Genomic DNA, 19,073 nt, shown 5'->3' on the forward strand with positions numbered 1-19,073 from the left:
CGGTGTTTTCAGTGACCACAGATAAGAGGGAGGTGACGAAACACACTGTGCCATGTGAGTCGGGTGGCTTTCTGAGCTCCTTCTGATGTGTTGCAGAAAGAAAAAAATCTGATGTTGGAGGAAAAAATCACCACTTTGCAGCAGGAGAATGAGGAGCTCCATGTCCGGGGCCGCAACCAGATGGTTATGTCAAGGTAGCTGCCTCCCTGCCTCCTCTCCTCCCACCCCCACCCTTTTGGCCAAAATCTCTACTTAGGAGGGTCTCTGAGAAGCCTGGGGAATGGATTGGCAGGTAGGCCCAGGCCTTTCTGGGGAATGTCAAGAAAATGGGAGTCAAGAATCCCAAGGGACCCAGCTCTGCCTAGAAACCTGTCTCAGTGCCCTGACTGCTATCTGTCCCCATCCTGGCTGAGCAGGCTCCACGGCAAAGCCCAATACAGGAAGAGAGGACAGGAAATTTCTAGCTGAGGTGACCTAATGAATGAATGAATGTACATGAATGAATGAACTCGTTCGAAAGGCTTAGAAAATGAGAGCCTGCCTCATGGGTCAGACGTAATTCGTTGAATACTTTACATATGGTCTCACCTAATCGTCATAATTACTCGAAGAGCTGAGTCCTCCTATGATCAGTCCCATTGTACCCATGAGGACGCTGAAATTTGTCAAGAGTCAATAACTTGTCCAAGGTTACACAGCTAACTAGTGGGGCGGATCTGAACCCGGAGCTGTCTGCCTGGGAGGGCCGGGCTCCACTGTCAGCCAATCGAATGAATGGCCTCCTGCACACAGGCAGACGACAGGACGACAGGGCGGTGGGGGCCCTGGAGCGGGCTGGCGGCCCATCCGAGGAAGGCCTCCCAGAGGAATGGGTTGGTCTGTGCGGCAGCTGACGGGCTGCTTCCCCCTGGCGACGTCGGCCCATCTCCATCCACAGGCAGCTCTCGGAGGACCTGCTTCTCGCCCGCGAGGCCCTGGAGAAGGAGTGCCAGTTGCGGCGACAGCTCCAGCAGGAGAAGGAGGAGCTGCTATACCGGGTCCTCGGGGCCGATGCCTCCCCCGCCTTCCCTCTGTCCTCAGTCACCCCCACCGAGGTCTCCTTCCTCGCCAGCTAGGACGCAGGGCCAGGACGCCTGTGGTCACAGCGCCCTCTTGAGGATTTACCAGAGAAGACAGCGGGGGCCTCTCGTTCCATGCCCAGGAGGGGCGGAGGGCAGGAGCGAGATGGGCAGCCAGGGTGTGAGCCCAGGGAGCCCTGAGGGCTTGGGCCGTGCAGGATCACCCACTGGGCTTTGAGGCCCCAGAAGCACCTTCCCCTGAGTTGGCCCAGGAAACAAGCAAAGAGGAGTCCTTCCATCCCTCCCAGTTCTCTCCGTCCAAATCAGGGAAGTCCCGAGCTTTTCCCAGGGGAGCCAGTGCCACTGAGGCCATCTGACGAAGAAGTGACAACCCACTGGTCCTGACTTGTCAGCTCCCCCCCTCCCCGAGATGTTCCCACCTCTGGTCGGGCCCTCCCTCAGCCTCAGGTTACCTCTCCTCTAAAACAGCCAGGGGAACCCAGCGAATGATACTTGAGTCACTACAGTGCCCCATTCTAGGATGGTGCGAGGCTCAGACCAGGGGCTGGGGGACTGGGAAGGAAGTGGCCCACACCCTGGGAATCAACAGGGAAAGGCGGGCCGCTGGTAAGGGGGTCACTGGAGGCCCTTGGGGCTGGGGCTGGGTATGGTGTGGGGCAGGCGACTGCTCCCGGTCCCGGAGTCTTGCTCAGCCCAGGGGTTAAGCCAGAGCAACTCCTCAGCCCTCCTGGTCCCTCAGTCTCAGTGACACCCGGGTACACGCAGAGCTGGGACCTCATCCCTATACCGACAAGGAAACCAAAGTGGGGAGTGGTGCCCCCAAAACAAGGACTAGGACCTCCCTCGGTCATCCAGCTCTTCGTGTGTTGTGCTTGTTTTTCTCCCCAGGCTCTGGAAGGATCAGATGTGTGACTTAGTCTTTCTCCTCTGACCTCTACCTGCCCCACTCACTTCCGGTCCCTCTCTTACTCCTCCCTATCTTGACTCCTTCTACCACCCCTAATGCCAGGCGCCAGGACCCCGGAATGTGGCCCTCAGCTTCCCCATCCGTGCAGAGGGGCAGCTAGAGTAACCAAACTCAGCATGCCTGTCCAGCCCAGACCGTCTGTGGGTTTACTGTTCTTCTCAGGAAGCTTCAGGTCATCTGGATGCCATCATGATAAGCCCTCCCCTGCACAGAGCATTTTAACTCAGTGCTCTCAGCTACACTTCCCTCCTCTCATCTGCCTAAGATTCTTGAAGCCGGTTCTCATCCCTCTTCAGCAGCAGAGCAAACAGATCACAGGAGCCAGAGGGCCTTGCCTGAGATCCCTCAGCAATAGCCCCACGCCCCAGGCCAGCAAGTAAGAAAAGACAATCCAGTAGAACGGAGGTTTCCTCCATCATCCCAGATCTCAGACTGCCTTCTTTATTCCCCTGGATATGGTCTGGTCTTTAGCCATGTGTAGTTCTGGGAGTTCAGATGTGACTGTTTCTCCATTCCTCCCCTAGTAGGGCTAGAGGAGTGCTGAGCTGTTTCTCCAGCCATAGGAAAACAAGTTATCTATCTGGGAGCCTTGGGAACAGCTCTGGAGAGAAGTGCACACATAGTTCTTCATGAAACTTTTCCCAAAGCTTGTCTGGGATACACTCATTCATTGCACATTAATAGGCATGACCAAGAAAAGAATCGATGGCCAAGTAATTTGAGAAACTCTAGATTCAGTCCAGTTAAACAGATCTGCAAAGTGCAGGACTTCTCAGAACCTTTAATATGGTAATGTGCACTACAAATTTCCAAGAAGGAAGCAGTGTCCAGCATTTTCTAAACCTCTGCGACCAATTTTCTACCCCAGCCTAAGCACTTCAGGCTGCAGAATGCACTTTAGAGAGCATGGTTTTAATTGAGAGGGGCCGGGCTGGAGAAGGGGCAAGTCATGGGGAGCAGGGTTTCCCTCAAGTAACCCATGGTGGATGCAAGGAGATAAACTGCAGTCATGGCCTCACACTGGGGCAGACAAGCCGTGGAAATAATGGTATTGTGTTTATCTGGCCCCTGTGTTTTCCTGGAACGGGGAGGAGGTGGCTCCTCTCTAAGGACCTTTGCCAGTGGCAGGAATCATTGAGGAGTATGGTCTGGGCTTGGGTGACTCATCAGTGACTCTGTACTCCCTCCTGGACTTCTGGTACCCCACTGGCCCTAGCTTTGCCCAGCCTTGGAGTGGGGCCCGATGTTGGAGTGATAGCTGGCCGTTAGAAGAGGTCATGGGTGGGCAGAGTCTCAGGGGTCAGTGCAAAGGCTCTTTCTGCTCTGCAGGGGACAACGGCTTGGCATAACAACACCAAGGTTCACACAGTTACCTACCCCTGTTTCTGCCCGCTGCTCCACACCAGGATGCCTGCAGCCAGGGACAGAGCTAGGAAGGGGCAGGGGACACATGAGAGCTTCTGGTTACACGGACGCGGGTGGTGGCAGTCCCCGTGCCCTGAAGGTTGGTAGCCCTGCAGGTGTAGATGCCAGAGTCCCCAGCCCGGGCCTCTTCCACATGCAGGGTACTCCCTGCCTCCTGCTGTACCTGGCCCTCTTGGCGAACGACACTGGCCCACTCGCTGACGTAGGGGGGTCGGCCCAGCTGCAGGGACAAAACATAACTGTCCATCAGCTACCCCAGGTGTCATCTCTGACTTAGGCACCAGCAGGCAAGTAAGAGGTACTGTGTCCCTTCAGGGAAAGGGAGAGTGACTCGCCCAAGGTCACACACATATATCAGAGCACCTGAAAGGCCAGGTTCTTTGTGGGAAATGTGGGCTTCTCAAGTCCCTGGGGAGAAGCTGGGGTCTCCTCTCCTACTCAAGGAGACACAGGAAGTGACTTGGCTGGGAGCAGCACCCCGCAGTGTGGGTTTTGCGGCACTCTGGTTTTGTGGGGTTGTTAATGGGTGCTGCCTCCCCAGAGAATGGGAGGTGGGGTTCTATTATGAAAATTGTTTGAGAAACACTGAGTCAAGTAAAATTAAACTGGGGAGACTCCGGCCACTGAGTCTGTCACATGTGCATGTGAGTTTTGAACCTCCGAGGCAGGCGATGGTTATAAGAGGCAGTGTTTTCCTAAAAGCACTTTTTTGGGAGGTTGGGGCTGGACTTTCTGGTATGCTACCATTCCAAGGAACATGTTTGAGGAAATGCTAGCACAGTGAAGCCATGTCTCCCAACCATGAGTGTGTTCTTTACCGCTTGCTGGGTCTCAGTTTCCATTTTTGACAAATGGGAGGATTATCCCCCGTTCGTTCCCTCCTAAGGCCTCTGGGGAGCTCACCTTCACCTTGTCTTTGCTGGGTCCAGCCCACCCTCTGAGGCTCATGTCAAATCCCACTCTTCCAGGAAGGCTTTTTAAGAATTCCTGAAGTTTTCAGTGCTGGTGGATCTGCTTTTTGACCCAGGTGCTCCCCAGATGTTTGCAGGCTGTGGGGCTAAGTTCTCTGAGAGGAAGGAACATCACTATCACCTCTCCAACAACCCCTTAGGAAGGTCTAGCCCACGGCAGATGCCCAGGAGAGAGTTGCTAATGTATTTTGTTCATCTCTTATTATACACACACTGGCCACAGGGACTGAGCACTTGCCTCGGCTCTGTTCTCATGGGATTTGGGCCAGTCTGGTCTCAACTCAAATGTCACCTCAGAGAAGACTCCTTGACTCTATCTTAAGGTGCTATCGCATCCGTCCTGTCGTATCCTCAGGGTAGCACTTAGTATTCTCTTGATGACCGTGTTCATTTGCCACTGTAAGCTTGCAGACAGCAGAAGCCATATCTCTTTTCGCCTCATCCTTGTGGTCTCAGCACTTAGCACAGTGTCTGGCCTGTGGTGGGTGCTCAGTAATTATTGGATAAATTAACAAAGGAACGAATTTTACACAGTAGCCTGAGAAGTAGCTCTATTTAACAAATGAGGAAATTGTGGCCCAGGAAAGGGAAGTGACTTGCCCAAGGTCACACAGAGAAGCAGTGTCAGGTTCCTCTGAATCTTAGTCAAGCAGTGGTTCCACTCTGTCATGATCGCTCCTGATCCTCCTCCTAATTCCTCACCCCCATGCTCCTGCCCAACACACCGTCAGCGCGCGCACACATATGCACACACACACACACACACACACACACACACACAGCCTCCTCTTACCCTCGGCTTACCTTCTGCCCTGGATATTCCCAGATAAAGTCCACAGCAATGTCTGGCTCACCCAGAGCCGTGCAGGTCACACTGAAGTTCTCTCCCAGTTGGACTGATGTTGCTGAAGCTTGGATGGTGGGTTTGGGGGAGGATGTCGGGTCTGCCATGGAGAAGACGGGAGAGAAATGGGAACAAACATGTTGAACTGATTGTTGGAACCATTGAATGAAATGAATGGGTGGAATGGTTAAGGTCCCAGAGGGGAATGGTTGGGGTGCTTGAATTGATAGGGGATGGGTAGATGATGGAATCGGTGATCTAATGGAGGATGGATGAATGGAATGGTTGGCTTGAGGGCAGATGGATGGATGGAATAGTGTGACATGATTGAGAATGAGTGGATGGACAGAAAGCCTGCACTGATGCAGTGTCGATCAATGGCTGGCTGACTGGCTGCCTGTCTGGACAAGATGGTTGACTACGTGGGGTGTTCTTGAAAGCTGGTTGGTTGTTCAGCGTTCCGTGATCCACAGAACTCAAATCTGAAGTCCCTAAGAGGTATCTCTCCCCATATCCTCCCTCGCCCCACCCACCCCAGCCCTAGGCCCACGCACACTTGATGTAGATCAGCATGTACTTGGTAGAGATTTGTCTCAAGCCACCCAGGCTGGCCAAGCAGAAGAGGGCTCCAGCCAAGGAAGCCCGGGGCCGGTGGATGGTGAAGCCCTTCTTCACGTCAAAGGAGATGTCTATCCCATCCACTGGGACTTCCTCCGGGGGGAACTCCCGATGCAGTGTCACGTGGGCCAGAGGGTTGGTCACCTGGCAGGGAAGCAGGACTGGTTGATGGCTGTGCAACTGCACCACCTTATAATAATCCTCGGTGGGGACAAAGAGTTCCTCTGGGTCTGGGAAGGAAGGAGGGAGACAGACGAATGCGCTTGGCACAGATTAGTTGTTTCCTGATGCTCTACCACCGCCCATGAACATGAGGTCCGTCTCGGGGACTTCAAATCCCTCTTTCCCTGCCCATTCCTGCCCTGGGGTGCTTTTTCCTCTCTGGTAAGGGCTTCTAAGACTGACAGCTGAAGACCAGCCTGCTAGTTCCAGCTTTGTCATTTTGACTGATGTTCTTGGAGACCTGACTCCGGGGCACCTGTGAAGAAGATGAAGGTCTTTCCCTGGCGGGCCTCGCCTTCTGCGCCCTCGCCATCCTGGCAGTGCTGAGCCCAGCAGCTGTATTCCCCCATGTCCGCGCCCGTGGAGTTGACCAGCTGCAGCTGGCTGTGACGGCTGAAGTGCTTGATTCTGAAAGACAGGTGTGGGGCTGGGCCAGGGTGAGGCAGGCAGGAGACAGGGATGGCCTGGGACACCTAGTGAGCAGCGTGGAGTCGTCTGAGAGTCCCCCTCCCCAGCTTTCATCACATGGCCCACTCAGTCTTCTCCCTTCCCCACTTAGGCTGTAAGGGTTTCTGATTGCTCGCCTGTCTCTCTGGCCTCATGCACATCTTCTGATTAGTCCATCTACCCCTCACAGACCTTGTCCTTGCGTCGCAAATGGCATCGCAAACGGCATCCCCCAAACTCTTTTGTTGTCCTTGGCTCCTTCCCTGTGTCTTGCTCTTCAGGCCAGTAAATGCCCTCTAAGCAACTCTACCCCCTAAAGGAGGCAGGGTTCCAGGAAATCTCACCCTAAGAGGCTGAATTGAGAGAAGGCGGACAAATCTCCTGAACCCTTTTATGTCCCAGCCTCTGCCTGATTTTCTTCTGGACCTGGGGTGAGCGATGCTGGTGGGTCAACTCTGCCTTCATTTCTGCCTCCCCTATGATGTCATCCCTGACATAAGGGCGTCTCAGCCCAACATTCCGGCACAGATAGGTCAGACAGCCTGTCCCCCGTACTACTGCCACCTTTCTCCCTGCAGGCACCATTTGCTGCCCCCAGAATTGACATCCCGGATTGTGGGAAGCCATGGCTCTCATTCTGTTAAACTGCTCCGCAACTGGTGGGTCTCGTGAGCCCATCTCACTGTTTCTTTCAGATGCCTGTAGTCAGAGGAGCTACTCCATCGCATACCTCAGGCGTTCCTTGCCCTCCTCTTCCAGGTATACAGGCACCCTCCAGTGGACCACCTTGCCCCGGCAGCGAAGCTCCAGGGGATCCCCAGCCCGCAGGCTGAGAGAGTCCCCCACCTTCTGGAAGCGGCCCCTCCCTAACACCAGGGTCAGAATGGAGGAGGCTGGGAGGCTTGGGGCTGCAGCCTCCATCTGTAGGGTCTTCTGGCTGAGGTCTGCTTTGGGTTTTTTCCCACCTGGGGCTCCTGGGGGCTTCACGTCTCCAGGGCTGGCTGCTTTGAAGGCTCTCTTTTTCTGAGCCTTGGGAGTTCTGCCATGCTCCTGGATTTCAGCTGTGGAGAGACAGGGTGGGTTTGGGGTCACCAGCCTTCACTGTTCATCGCAAATGGGGTCCTCTCCTCACCCCAGCAGTTGATAGAACCTCAGAGCTCTGTTACCCTTTATGCTTATTACTACTACAAAGGTAATCCTCACTCTATGATAAAATACAGACAAACCTGAGAAACAGGGTTAAATTTGCCCCAAAACTTACCATCCAGAGATAACCACCATGAGTATTTAAAGCATAGTTTTCCAATTTTCCATTTTTAATGCACATATTTTGAAGAAATGGTCAAAAAATAAAATGGAACAGGATAACACATATTTTTAATAACCTACATTTTCACTTAGTAATATGTTGTGATTATCATTCCATGTCAATAAACATGTATACTAAAATATTCCAACAATTTGCTTGGTATTTCATGGTAGGGATGTATGATGACTCATTTCTTCATTGTTGGGCATTTGGGGTTTTCTGCATTCTCAGCCAAAATAGTTCTGCAATAATCATCTTACACACCTTTGATCAGATTGCTTCCTTAGAATGAGTTCCTTCGAAATGGAACTGCGGGGAGTGGGGGGGCCATGGAGAGGAACTCACACACTTTCTTATCTAAGTGGCCACCAATATTTCAAACCCTTCTAGAGCATGCTCCAAAAGAGGTCACTTAATCCGCACTTAGGTATGTCTACTGATGGGGAGCTCAGTAGTTAGCATTATTAAATAATAAATAAATAAATGCAGTCTGGCATCTAAAAACAAAGATTCCCTAGGGAGTTATGTAGGCCACTCCAGAGCTACCACTGATGGTGCCTGCAGTGTTTCTGGGATAGCACCTGTCCCTGTCTATATATATATTTTTTATTTCATCCTCTTAGTGAATGCAAAGTATTATTCTCATTTTACAGATGAGGACTTTGGGGCTCACAGAAGCTCACTTTCCCCCGGCACTGTGCCAAGGAGTGGAAGACCTGTAACTCTGACCCAGGTCAGTCTGGCTCCAGAACCCACGGTAGCTTCACCGGCAGCATATCTTTTTTTTAAAAAAATTTTTTAATATGAAATTTATTGTCAAATTGGTTTCCATACAGCACCCAGTGCTCATCCCAACAGGTGCCCTCCTCAATGCCCATCACCCACTTTCCCCTCCCTCCCACTCCCCCTTAACATTTATTTATTATTGAGAGACAGAGACAGAGCATGAGCAGGGGAGGGGCAGAGAGAGGGGGAGACACAGAATCTGAAGCAGATTCCAGGCTCTGAGCTGTCAGCACAGAGTCCGACGCAGGGCTCAAACTCACGCACCGTGAGACCATGACCTGAGCTGAAATCGAACGAACGCTTGACCGACTGAGCCACCCAGGCACCCCCAGCAGCATATCTTAGGGCTGAATGGCTGTGACTGCTAAAAAGACCTTTCAGACCCACTATCTTCAGCTCTTACCACTGATCTAACTTTTCTTCCCTGTGGAAGAGAAAGCAGTCATGTCCTGTGCCTGCCTTCTACCCCAGCGCCCAACCGTCTCTTCACACAGAGAGGGCTGTGCAATTCGTACCAAGTTCTGAGGCTCTTTACTCTCCGTCCTGATAGTTCCCAGACACAATCTCTCGTCGTGCCCACTGCTGTGACCACGCCGTCCAAATCCTGGTCAGACCTCATCTAGTCTGCTGATGTAGGAACCCAACCGGTCTTCTTGCTTCCAGTCTGACACACATCACACACCTCTTCTTAAACCATCACGGTCAGGGGCGCCTGGGCGGCTCAGCTGGGTAAGCGTCCAACTCTTGATTTCCGCTCAGGTCATGATCCCACACTTTGTGAGTTTGAGCCCTGCGTCAGGCTCTGTGCTGACAGTTCAGAGTCTACTTACCCGCTTGTGCTCTCTCTCTCTCTCTCTTTCTCTCAAAATAAATAAATAAACTTAAAAAACCTCCCACATGATGGGTTATTTCACCAGTTCCAAAAGCCTCAGGCTACCCCATCCATCATGGGGGAGCAGGGGACAGGGGCAAGTGGTGGATATAATGTTTGCACAGCAGCAACAGAGAAGATCCCAATGGAGTTTAGCGATTGTCTTTTTTTTTTTTTTTTTTTTATGGCTCCAAACCACCATCATCAACACACACAGGTACCAATGGGTAAAAACAAGACAAGATAAAGAAAGAAACCAAACCACCACGTTTAAACCTGAGTCCTCTGTTTTTCACAACTGTTAAGAAAAAACTACACATCTCTTGTGTGTGTGTCATTTACGCTCACATGACTACCACACTCACAAGACTTCTGACACCAGATTGGGGGAGGGGGTTTCCACACCAAGCAGTTCTCCGAGACACCATCTGGGTATTGCACAACTTAACTCAGGTCTAACACTATTTGCCTGGAAAGAGCATCAGACCCCCCAGCTTAAGGTCCTCAAGACTGCCCTTCCCCCCGCTTCAGATGCCAATCTCAAGTCCCAGGTTGTCACTCGTGCTTCTGACCAACCAGCTATAAGTCAGGGTGCCCACAACCCCCTTGGGGGTTTGATAATTTGCTACAATGGTTCACAGAACTCGGGGGAACACTTATGTTTACTGGTTTAATTATACAAGGGGATGACAAAGGGTAGAGATGAACATCCAGGTGGAAGGGGTTCGTAGGACAAGGGGTGCGGGAGGAGGCGTGGAGCTTTCATGGCCCCTCCCAGTGCACCAGTCTCCCAGAACCTCCACGTGTTCAGCAACCCAGAGGCTCTCCAAACCCCACCCTTTGGGGGTTTTTACGGAGGCTTCATCACAGAGGCACGATCCATCATCACCTCAGTTTCCAGACCCTCTCTCTCCCCCTTCTGGGGGATGCGAGGTGGCCCTGAAAGTTCCAAGCTTCTATTCATGGCTAGATCTTTCTGGTGTCCAGCCCCCACCCTGAAGCTCTCCAGGAGTCCACCGGCAGTCACCTCATTAGAACAAAAGCCATTCCTATCACCCAGGAAATTCCAACAGATTTAGGAACTCTGTGTCAGGAACCAGGGTCAAGGGCAAATATTAGAACAAAACATGTTCCTAGTGTTCTTACCACTTAGGAAATTGCAAAGGTTTTAGGAGCCCTGTGCCAGGAACTAGGGGCGGAGATCAATATATTTATTTTCTATTATTTCACAACGATGTAAAAGGTCTCCCTGGTGGGAACATCTATCCTGGGGGCCTTGCCTGGCCCTGGAGGGATAGGGTACCGCAATGGTTTGGGGAAGTTGTGCTAGTTTGGCAGTAGGTTTATTCTGAATTTCTTACACGGGAGAGCACTTAGTTCACAGACAATTTTTCCAAGTCACTGTCTGGTTTAATCCTTGCTATAACCCAAAAAGTGTCCCCAGCAAGCATTATCATCCCCTTTTTACAGGTTGAGAAACTAAGCCTCAGAGAGAACAGCTAGGCTCAGTATATTAATGAGGTGACCTAGAACACTGCAGTCTGGCATCTAAAACAAAGATTCTCTAAGGAGTTATCTAGGCCACTCCAGACAAGGGGTGGGGAGCCTGGGTGAGTTCATAGAAGATGGACTTTAGAGCCAATGGTTTAGAGCTAGGCTTTGAATCTTTGCTCTACTACAAGCTAGCTGTGTGACCTTGGCCAAGTCATATAATTTCTCTGAGCCCCATTTTCTTCATTTAGGAAATGGGAACAAAAACACCTGCCTTGCAGGACTGTTATCATATTAAATGAGATAATATATGTGAAACACTGAGTGCAGTGCCTGGCTTATAACAGAAGCTCAATAAATTGCTGTTGTCAAGAATAGTGTATCATTTCCTATTGTCCCTGTAACAAATTACCACAGACTTAGTAGTTTAAAACAGCACAAATTTAGGGGCACCTGGGTGGCCTCAGACTGGGTGGCCTCAGTTGGTTATAACCAAAGCCTCAGACTTCAGCTCAGATCATGATCTCATGGTTTGTGAGTTCGAGCCCTGCATCAGGCGGTCTGCTGTCAGCACAGAACCCACTTCGGATCCTCTGTCTGTCTGTCTCTCTCTCTCTCTCTCCTCCTAGTCTGATCTCTCTCTCTCAAAAATAAATAAACATTTTAAAAAAACCCCATCAATTTATCTATCGTCTTACGATTCTGAAGGTCAGAAGTCTAAAGTGGGTCTCGCTGGCTAAAATCAAGGTGTCTGCAGGATGCAGTCCTGCAGACTCTTAGAAAATCTGTTTCCTTGCCTTTTCTGGCTTCTAGAAGCTGCCCAGATTCCTTGGCTTATGGCCCCATTTATCCATCTTCAAAGCCAGCACTATTGGATGGAATCTTCCTCGAGCCAGCACCTCCGTGGCCCTGCCTCCTCTGAGTCCCTCCTGTAGTTTCAAGGAGGCTTTTTTTAAATTTTTTTTTTTAATGCTTATTTATTTTTGAGACAGAGAGAGACACAGCATGAGCAGGGAAGGGGCAGAGAGAGAGGGAGACACAGAATGTGAAGCAGGCTCCAGGCTCTGAGCTGTCAGCACAGAGCCCGACGCGGGGCTCGAACTCACGAACTGTGAGATCGTGACCTGAGCCGAAGTCAGACGCTTAACTGACTGAGCCACCCAGGCGCCCCTTGGGATTACATTGGGCCACCTGAATGAATGGATAATCAGGACCACTTCCCTACGTTAAGGTCAATTGATTCGCAACCTTGATTCCGTTTCCAGCCTTAATGCCTCTTTGCCTTGTAAGGTTCTGGGGATAAGGACGGAGACATCTCAGACATCTCGGGAGGCTGTTTTTCTGCCTACCACAAATAGTAAACTTTTTCAAATGCAAATGTAAAGCCAAGGCTTTCAAAGCCAGACTTCCATAGATAGAGTCCTTCCAGGAAGCAGAAGCAAGCCAATCAGAGGGCAGGATAAGAGAGGGTGTGGGGTACCTGCTGGTTCTCTGAGCTCCCTCATTGATAGGCTGTCGCTAGAGCAGCCGGCTGGCTGGAGGTATCTCTGGGTTCTGTGTCTGGCATCCTATTTGATCTGGATGATCTGGAGTTTAAATCCAACCATGGGCTGGGTTAGAGTGCCCCCCGCCAGCTGGGGCTGTGCTGGCAGAATCAGGGCCCCAAAGGACCTCTGGGAGGGTGCTGCAAACACATCTTTCTCAGGAGAGGCTCCACCTCCCAGCATGAGCACCGCTGGGCTGTGGGGGAAGTGGCTCTCTGGGAGCCATCTAGACATCCTTAGCTTTGCAGCTTCTGGGTTTGCCAAGCCAACAAGTCACCCAGGAAAAGTCGTGAAGATGTCAAGTCTCATCTCGGGACCTGGGGGTGATGACAACGATCTGAGCTGAAAAGTAGCGGGCACCCGGGAGCTGTGCAGATTGTTTCCCGTAACTTAGGTCATGTAACACACAGGGGTGTGGAAGGGGTTTGCAAGATCACGCAGTCCATCCTTGTCATTGTGCAGATGGGGGAGCTGAGCTCAGAGAGGAGACCCTGCCGAGGCGGCACAGACAGCCCGTGGATAAGCTGAGCTTAGGGGTTCCAGTGCTCACTGTCCCCGTCCCCACCATGCTGTGAACAGGGTACTCCTGGGAAAGGCAGAGACAAGGGGGGGGGGGGGGTCTCAGGACCCCTGGGGAATAAAAAGATTCGAGATTGATGTCCATACCTGAAATGACACAGATGAGCAGGCACCAGGACAGCCAGCAGCAGGCTCGGGGGACCATTGTGCAGAGAACTAGAGCCAAGGTGATGTGGCACAGAGACTGCAGGGGAGAGACTGCTGGGGCCGTGTGAGCAGGGAAGTGGCCAGGGATGAGGGATGGGGGTGGGGGGGGGCGGGGGGAGAAGCGAGGGGGCCTGATTTCAATGGTAAATCAAAGTCTTGGCTTCTCTAGGACTCCAAACAAAATTCCTTTCTCTGGGTTCCCCCCGCCAAGGTGAATGGAGCTATTCAGAGCCCTGCTCAGGAAAAAAACAATTGTGCAGCCAGGAGGGGAGTGTCCTCAAGGGCAGAAGGGGAGAGCTGGGAGGCAGCCGGAGGGGCCGCTGAAGGTCACAGAAGGGTCATGACAGGGCCTGAAGGACAGGACTACTTGAGGACACAGCAGGTGAGTGTGGCAAGGAGGGGGTGAGGCCTGAACCAGACCTAAAGCAGAGGCTGGCACGGCCAAAGCCATGGGCTGCAGCCCACTTCTCCACAGCCCTGAGCAAAGAATGGCTTCACATTGAAAAAAATATACATATGGAACCCTTCACGAGTCCCAGTTTCAAGTGTACACGCAGCCAAAGTAGGCACTTCTCATTTTTAAATGGCTGAAAATCCATATTTGGAGATACACGGAAATGATATAAAAGTCAAATTTCAGTGTCCGTGAATCAAGCAGTATTGGAAAACGGCCACACTCACTCCGGTACGTACTGTCTGAGGCTGCTTTTACACCACCACCCAGCTGTGTACAGAGACGCGTGGCCCACAGAGCCCAAAATATTTACCACCTGGCCCGTTGCAGAAAACGTTGGTCAACGCTTGCTCTAAAGGTTGGTATTTATAAAAAATAATTTTCTGGGGGCGTCTGGATGGCTTAGTCGGTTATGCGTCCGACTTCGGCTCAGGTCATGATCTCACGGTCCGTGGGTTCGAGCCCCGCGTCGGCTCTGTGCTGATGGCTCAGAGCCTGGAGCCTGCTTCAGATTCTGTGTCTCCTTCTCTCTCTGCCCCTCCCCGGCTCGCACTCTGCCTCTCTCTCTGTCTCTCAAAAATTAATAAACATTAAAAAAATAATTTTCTGAACTAAATAAGATGTAAATAAGATTCATTCTCAAAAAATATTCCACGTGAAGCTTAAGTTCCCTTTGACCCTCCTTCCCACTCCTCCCCCCTGCCCCCCCCCCCCCCCCCCGCTTTCCTCAGGGGTTACTGTCTGGGTGTGTGTTCTAGATCTTTTTCTGCATTGACATAAGCATATGTGTATCCACAGGGAAACAAAGGATTGTTTTGTGAATTTGTTTTTCTGTAGATGGTTTTACACCGCAAATAGTTTTCTTAAAATTGCTTTTTTCTGAACTCAACAATGTTCCGTGGCCGCCTATATGGACCTACCTTTATACTTTTTAAAGCGCTACATAATATTCTATGGCTTGGCTCTCCTGTTTATTATTCCCTTAGGAGAGGACATGTAAACTGGTTCTATTTTTGCTATTGGAAACAATGCTACAAAGAGCAAGAACTAGCCCTTCAAGGCTCAAATAGCTACATTTCCTTGAAGAAAATGCTTGTTAAATGAAAGAATGGTATGCAACGCAGGCATGTGACCGATGTACTCTCACTCATCCATGTTTGTGACTAAGTAAACACCACCAGGCAAGTCCCTCCAAATGTAGGTGTAAGCCTCTGGCTGAAGTTTTGTGTACCTGCTAATTACTGGTTGTAAGCAGGTGGAAAGCCTCCTGGCTTCTGGTTGAAACAGGATTCCCTCTGTACAAACTCAACGGGCATTCTTGGAAGGTAGTGTGATGGGTGGGAAGCAGCAGAGAATGGAGAGCCCGGGCACTTGCGGCCCCATTCTCACCTTGCCACTTGCTGTATGACCTTGATCAGCCTCTTCTCTTTGGGCCTCAGTTTCCCCATCCGTTTAAGGAAGGTGTTGGACACTTAGAGCTCTGGCCTCGCAGAGCCTTAACCTCCTCTTTTCAGTGACCGAGTCCTTCAAGGAGTGGAAGGGCTCTGAGAAGTGATGGTGTAGCTTCCAGCCACGTGGGCAGAGTGCTCTCAAGGGAGGTGTTGGGAGCAGGGCAGGGCCCCACCACTTTGAACCCAAGTTCTCACTGATTGTTCCCCAGGGGAGAGATTTCACAGAGTGTCCGTGCAGCCCAGCCCAAGGCCCTAGAGAACGCCCATGGCGGACTGGAACCCAACGTCCTGGGTTTGGACTGCTGGCTACCAGACGCTCTTGGAGCACCCCGTTCCCCTCTGTTCCACAGCACTTAACACAGGTTGTTATTTATGGGAATTTGTGTGATTGCGTCATGAATGTCTGGCTCCCACTCTGTAGGGCGAGAGCTCTGTGAAAGCTGGGACCAGGTCTGTATTGCTCAGCCCTTATCCCAGTCCCCTAGCACAGTGCCTGGTACTTTGTGGGCACTGGACAAACACCTGCTGAATGAATAAACGAGCTGCTCCAGCCTGGTTTCAGAAGCAGAGACAGCCTTCTCTTTAACCCAAGGGCCCAAAGGGGCAAATAAGGAGGAGTGGGGAGCAGAGGGGGCGCTGTGCAAACATGCCAGACAACATCACAGAATTAGAAAGGTCATTCCCTTCCTGGGTGTCAGCCCACCGGTGGGCTGGGGATGGGAGGTGGGGAGATTCTGGAAGAGTAGGCCTTGGGGAATTGGTACTCACAGAAGCTCTGAACTGCAGTATTTATTCATTCATTCATCTGTTTCATCCATCAAATATTTACTGAGAATCTACTTTACCAAGCAATGGAGACAGATATTAGCCAAAATCACACAAATAATGATCTAACCACCAGTTAGGACAGTGTTGTGATGGGAAAGTAGGATCCTAGGAGAGATAATGGGGAGGGGTATATAAAGTGCACTGGAGGGGGTGCCTGGGTGGTTCAGTTGGCTGAACCTTGACTGTGCATCTGACTCTTGATTTTGGCTCAGGTCATGATCCCAGGGTGGTGGGATCAAGCCCCGCTTAGGGTTCTGAGCTGAGCACGGAGCCTGCTTAAGATCATTGCACCATCTCTCCCTCTGCCCCTCCCCTGCTTGTGTTCTCTCTCTCTAAAATAAATAAAAATAAATAAAATAAATAAATAAATAGAAAAGTGCTCTGGAGAAAGGATTAGGAAGGAATTTCTGAAGAAGTGCTATTTTAAGGAAAATCCACAAGAATAATGAGCTTCTATTAGTAAGCTTCCAGGCTTACAAGAAGAGCCTTCATTCCATGGAAATGGAATGTTTCAATAAAATTTCGAGTGAGTCACGGGATCTTGGAATCCTAGAAAGAGAATCTCAGAGTCACAGAATCTTAACCTCACAGAATCCTGAAACAAATACTTACAGATTCTTCAACAGTAAGTGGAACCTTAGAATTCAATGTTAAAGACTCAGAATCTTCACATAGAAGAACAAAGGGAATCTTTTTTTTTGCAATTTTTTTTTTAATGTTTATTTCTTTTTGAGAGAGAGAGAGAGTATGAGCAGGAGAGAGGCAGAGAGAGAGAGAGGGAGGGAGACACAGAATCAGAAGCAGGATCCAGGCTCTGAGCTGTCAGCACAGAGCCCAACACGGGGCTCAAACCCACGAACCGTGAGATCATGACCTGAGCTGAAGTCACACGCTTATCCGACGGAGCCACCCAGGCGCCCCAAGAACAAAGGGAATCTTAAGAGATAATTTTACTTGCATCACCTTCTCTCTCCTATTGTACAGATAGTAACAGAACAAAACTAAAGAGTGCAGTCATAGAAGCCAGCCAGAACACTCACTTCTTATTATTAATAGATTAGGACTCCATACGTTTAGTAAATAATAATAATAATAATAGCAACAATGGTTACATTTACTGTCTCATTACTATGTGCTAATTGCTGCTAAGTGATTTATATCCAACACCAAACTTGTGAAGTATATATTTTATAGTACCCACATATTATAACTAAGAAAACAGAATCTCAGGGGGAATAAAAATGGTTAATGGTCACTCAGCTAGAATGCGGTAGAAACAGAACCCTAGGGCGTTTTTGCTCATTTGCGTTTTAATTTAAAGACTGTGCTCTAATGCACGGTACTACACAGCTTTTTTTCTAATTACAGCTGTTTTCAAGCCTCTTCCCAGTGACCCCAGCTTTCCTGTAACTTTGCCCTTAGGAGTAAAAGTACTCTCTTGGCTTGAGTTTGCTGTGGGGTGATCAACTTCCTGGAAGATCTGTAATACACTCTCATGTCAAAGAAGCCTTCTGAAGACCTAAATGTGCTGTTAAGCCTAAAAGAAGTGAGTTTGTTTATGGGATCCAAGCGACAGTATGACATCAGGAAATTTAGTTCCCATCTGAGGTCAGGCACTAAATAGCTATGTTTTGGCAGCTAAGTGATGGAGCCTCCCTAGGTCCCAGGTTCCACGTCTCTTAGATGAGCTTCTAGGGCCATGGAGAGATAATGCATGCAAACATGCTTTGTGACTTATGAAATAAATGTAAGGATCCTAAGGTTCAATGGTGTCTCTTCTACCTTGTGAGTGAGAGCGTGGTTGGATCTCCCTCAATGGAGGGCAATTTGGAAAGATGAGGAGCCTCAAAAAATATTCATTACTCTTTTATCTGGAATTCAAGTTTTAGGAAACAATCTCGGAGCCATGCTGAAAAATTCAGAATCAACCTAAATGTCTGACAACAGGCGATTAGATAAATAACTTATACTATTACCATATAATGGAATTTGATATCGTTACTTTAAATGTTTTGAAGAATATTTAATCACATAAAATATTGTTCATAACAAATTAAGGTATATCAGAGATAAAATAATATTCAGAGTAAGTTCCAGGTTTTTACAAATGAAAGTATATATGAGTGGCACATAAGTGATCCATAAATGTTGCTATCATTATTATTATTGCTGTTGATGTTATGTAATAAAAGAATGATATTAATCATAGTGTTAATGTAGGCTGTCTTTGGATTATAGGATTATGGCTTTAAATTATTTTCATCTTTTGATGAACTATCTATCTTTTGATGAACTATCTATAATGAACGCCTAATATTTTTCCAGGAGAAACAATAAAAATCATGAGAAAAGTGATTCTGTGACTTTTAAGCCTATTTTTTGTTTGCACTCTATTTCTCTATCTCTCCACCCGCTAAGTGACCTCTGCCCCAAACTAAGTGTCCTCGCATCCCTGAGACCTATAGCCAAAAATAATCTGTTTTGTGCCAAGTGGTTAGAAAGTCCTTGTGTTCTTCCCCACACAGAGGGGCAATCCCCGTCTTTCGGGGGAATACCGGACACTGATATAGGCCTTTCTCGTAGGGGAAGAGGGTTTTTCTGGTGTTCATATGAACAGTCCCCCTGCCCTGGGACTCCTTCCTTTAACTAAACTTAAAAGTGAGACCCATCTTTGGGCACACTCTCCTGATGGAGGCCGGCAGAACTGGAACCTGCCAGCAGGTGGCAGTATCTACCCACTTGCAGCTCTCCAGGGGGCCGCCCAGAGATTTTGAACTTTTCTCCTGAAATCAGAGAAACTACCGCCCAGAGAGAGGGGGAAGACGGTCTGAAATCCCAGTGCATTGTTCTACCCACATCTCCACACCACACTGTCTTCCTCTGTCACAAACATTTTGGAAGGACCACTCCATGTAGGAAGGGGCTTGGAACAGAACCAAAAAGATGAAGTCATGTCAGTGTGTTTCCTTCCCATATTTGCCTCCTTCCAGGCTTTGTTCCCACCAGTCAGTGACAGTGTGTGACATATGCTTACTTGCTT

At 49.7% G+C, this 19,073-nt stretch overlaps 2 protein-coding genes across 2 annotated transcripts in view; one reads left to right on the top strand and one right to left on the bottom strand.

Annotated features, from left to right (window-relative positions):
- Positions 1-8,030, top strand: part of CCDC69 (coiled-coil domain containing 69) — a 40,414-nt gene extending 32,384 nt beyond the window's left edge. The window contains exons 9-10 of the mRNA XM_047076843.1: positions 97-194; positions 938-8,030. Of these exons, the coding sequence (XP_046932799.1) occupies positions 97-194; positions 938-1,115 (276 nt within the window). The 3' untranslated portion in view covers positions 1,116-8,030. The remainder of the gene's footprint in view (positions 1-96; positions 195-937) is intronic.
- Positions 2,993-13,298, bottom strand: LOC124510129 (platelet-derived growth factor receptor-like protein). Its single transcript, XM_047076857.1, has 6 exons — positions 13,241-13,298; positions 7,304-7,634; positions 6,383-6,534; positions 5,841-6,134; positions 5,247-5,386; positions 2,993-3,691 (listed from the first exon to the last, which is right to left on the bottom strand). The coding sequence occupies exons 1-6, from the start codon at positions 13,296-13,298 to the stop codon at positions 3,476-3,478; spliced, it is 1,191 nt and encodes a 396-aa protein (XP_046932813.1). The 3' UTR covers positions 2,993-3,475.
- Positions 13,299-19,073: the final 5,775 nt, after the last annotated feature.

The sequence above is a fragment of the Lynx rufus genome, unplaced genomic scaffold (assembly GCF_022079265.1).
Source record: "Lynx rufus isolate CCGP_SWC_20201006 ecotype Redwood Valley unplaced genomic scaffold, mLynRuf1.p SCAF_1, whole genome shotgun sequence".
In the NCBI taxonomy this organism is placed as follows: domain Eukaryota; kingdom Metazoa; phylum Chordata; class Mammalia; order Carnivora; family Felidae; genus Lynx; species Lynx rufus.

What these genes read in the sequence shown, in the direction of transcription:
- LOC124510129 (XM_047076857.1), bottom strand. Translation starts at nt 13,298, where the DNA reads ATGGTCCCCCGAGCCTGCTGCTGGCTGTCCTGGTGCCTGCTCATCTGT. An exon ending in GCTCATCTGTGTCATTTCAG is followed by an intron (nt 7,635 to 13,240) that starts GTATGGACATCA and finishes GTCTCTCCACAG; the next exon opens with CTGAAATCCAGGAGCATGGC. An exon ending in GGGAATATCCAGGGCAGAAG is followed by an intron (nt 3,692 to 5,246) that starts GTAAGCCGAGGG and finishes TTGTCCCTGCAG; the next exon opens with CTGGGCCGACCCCCCTACGT.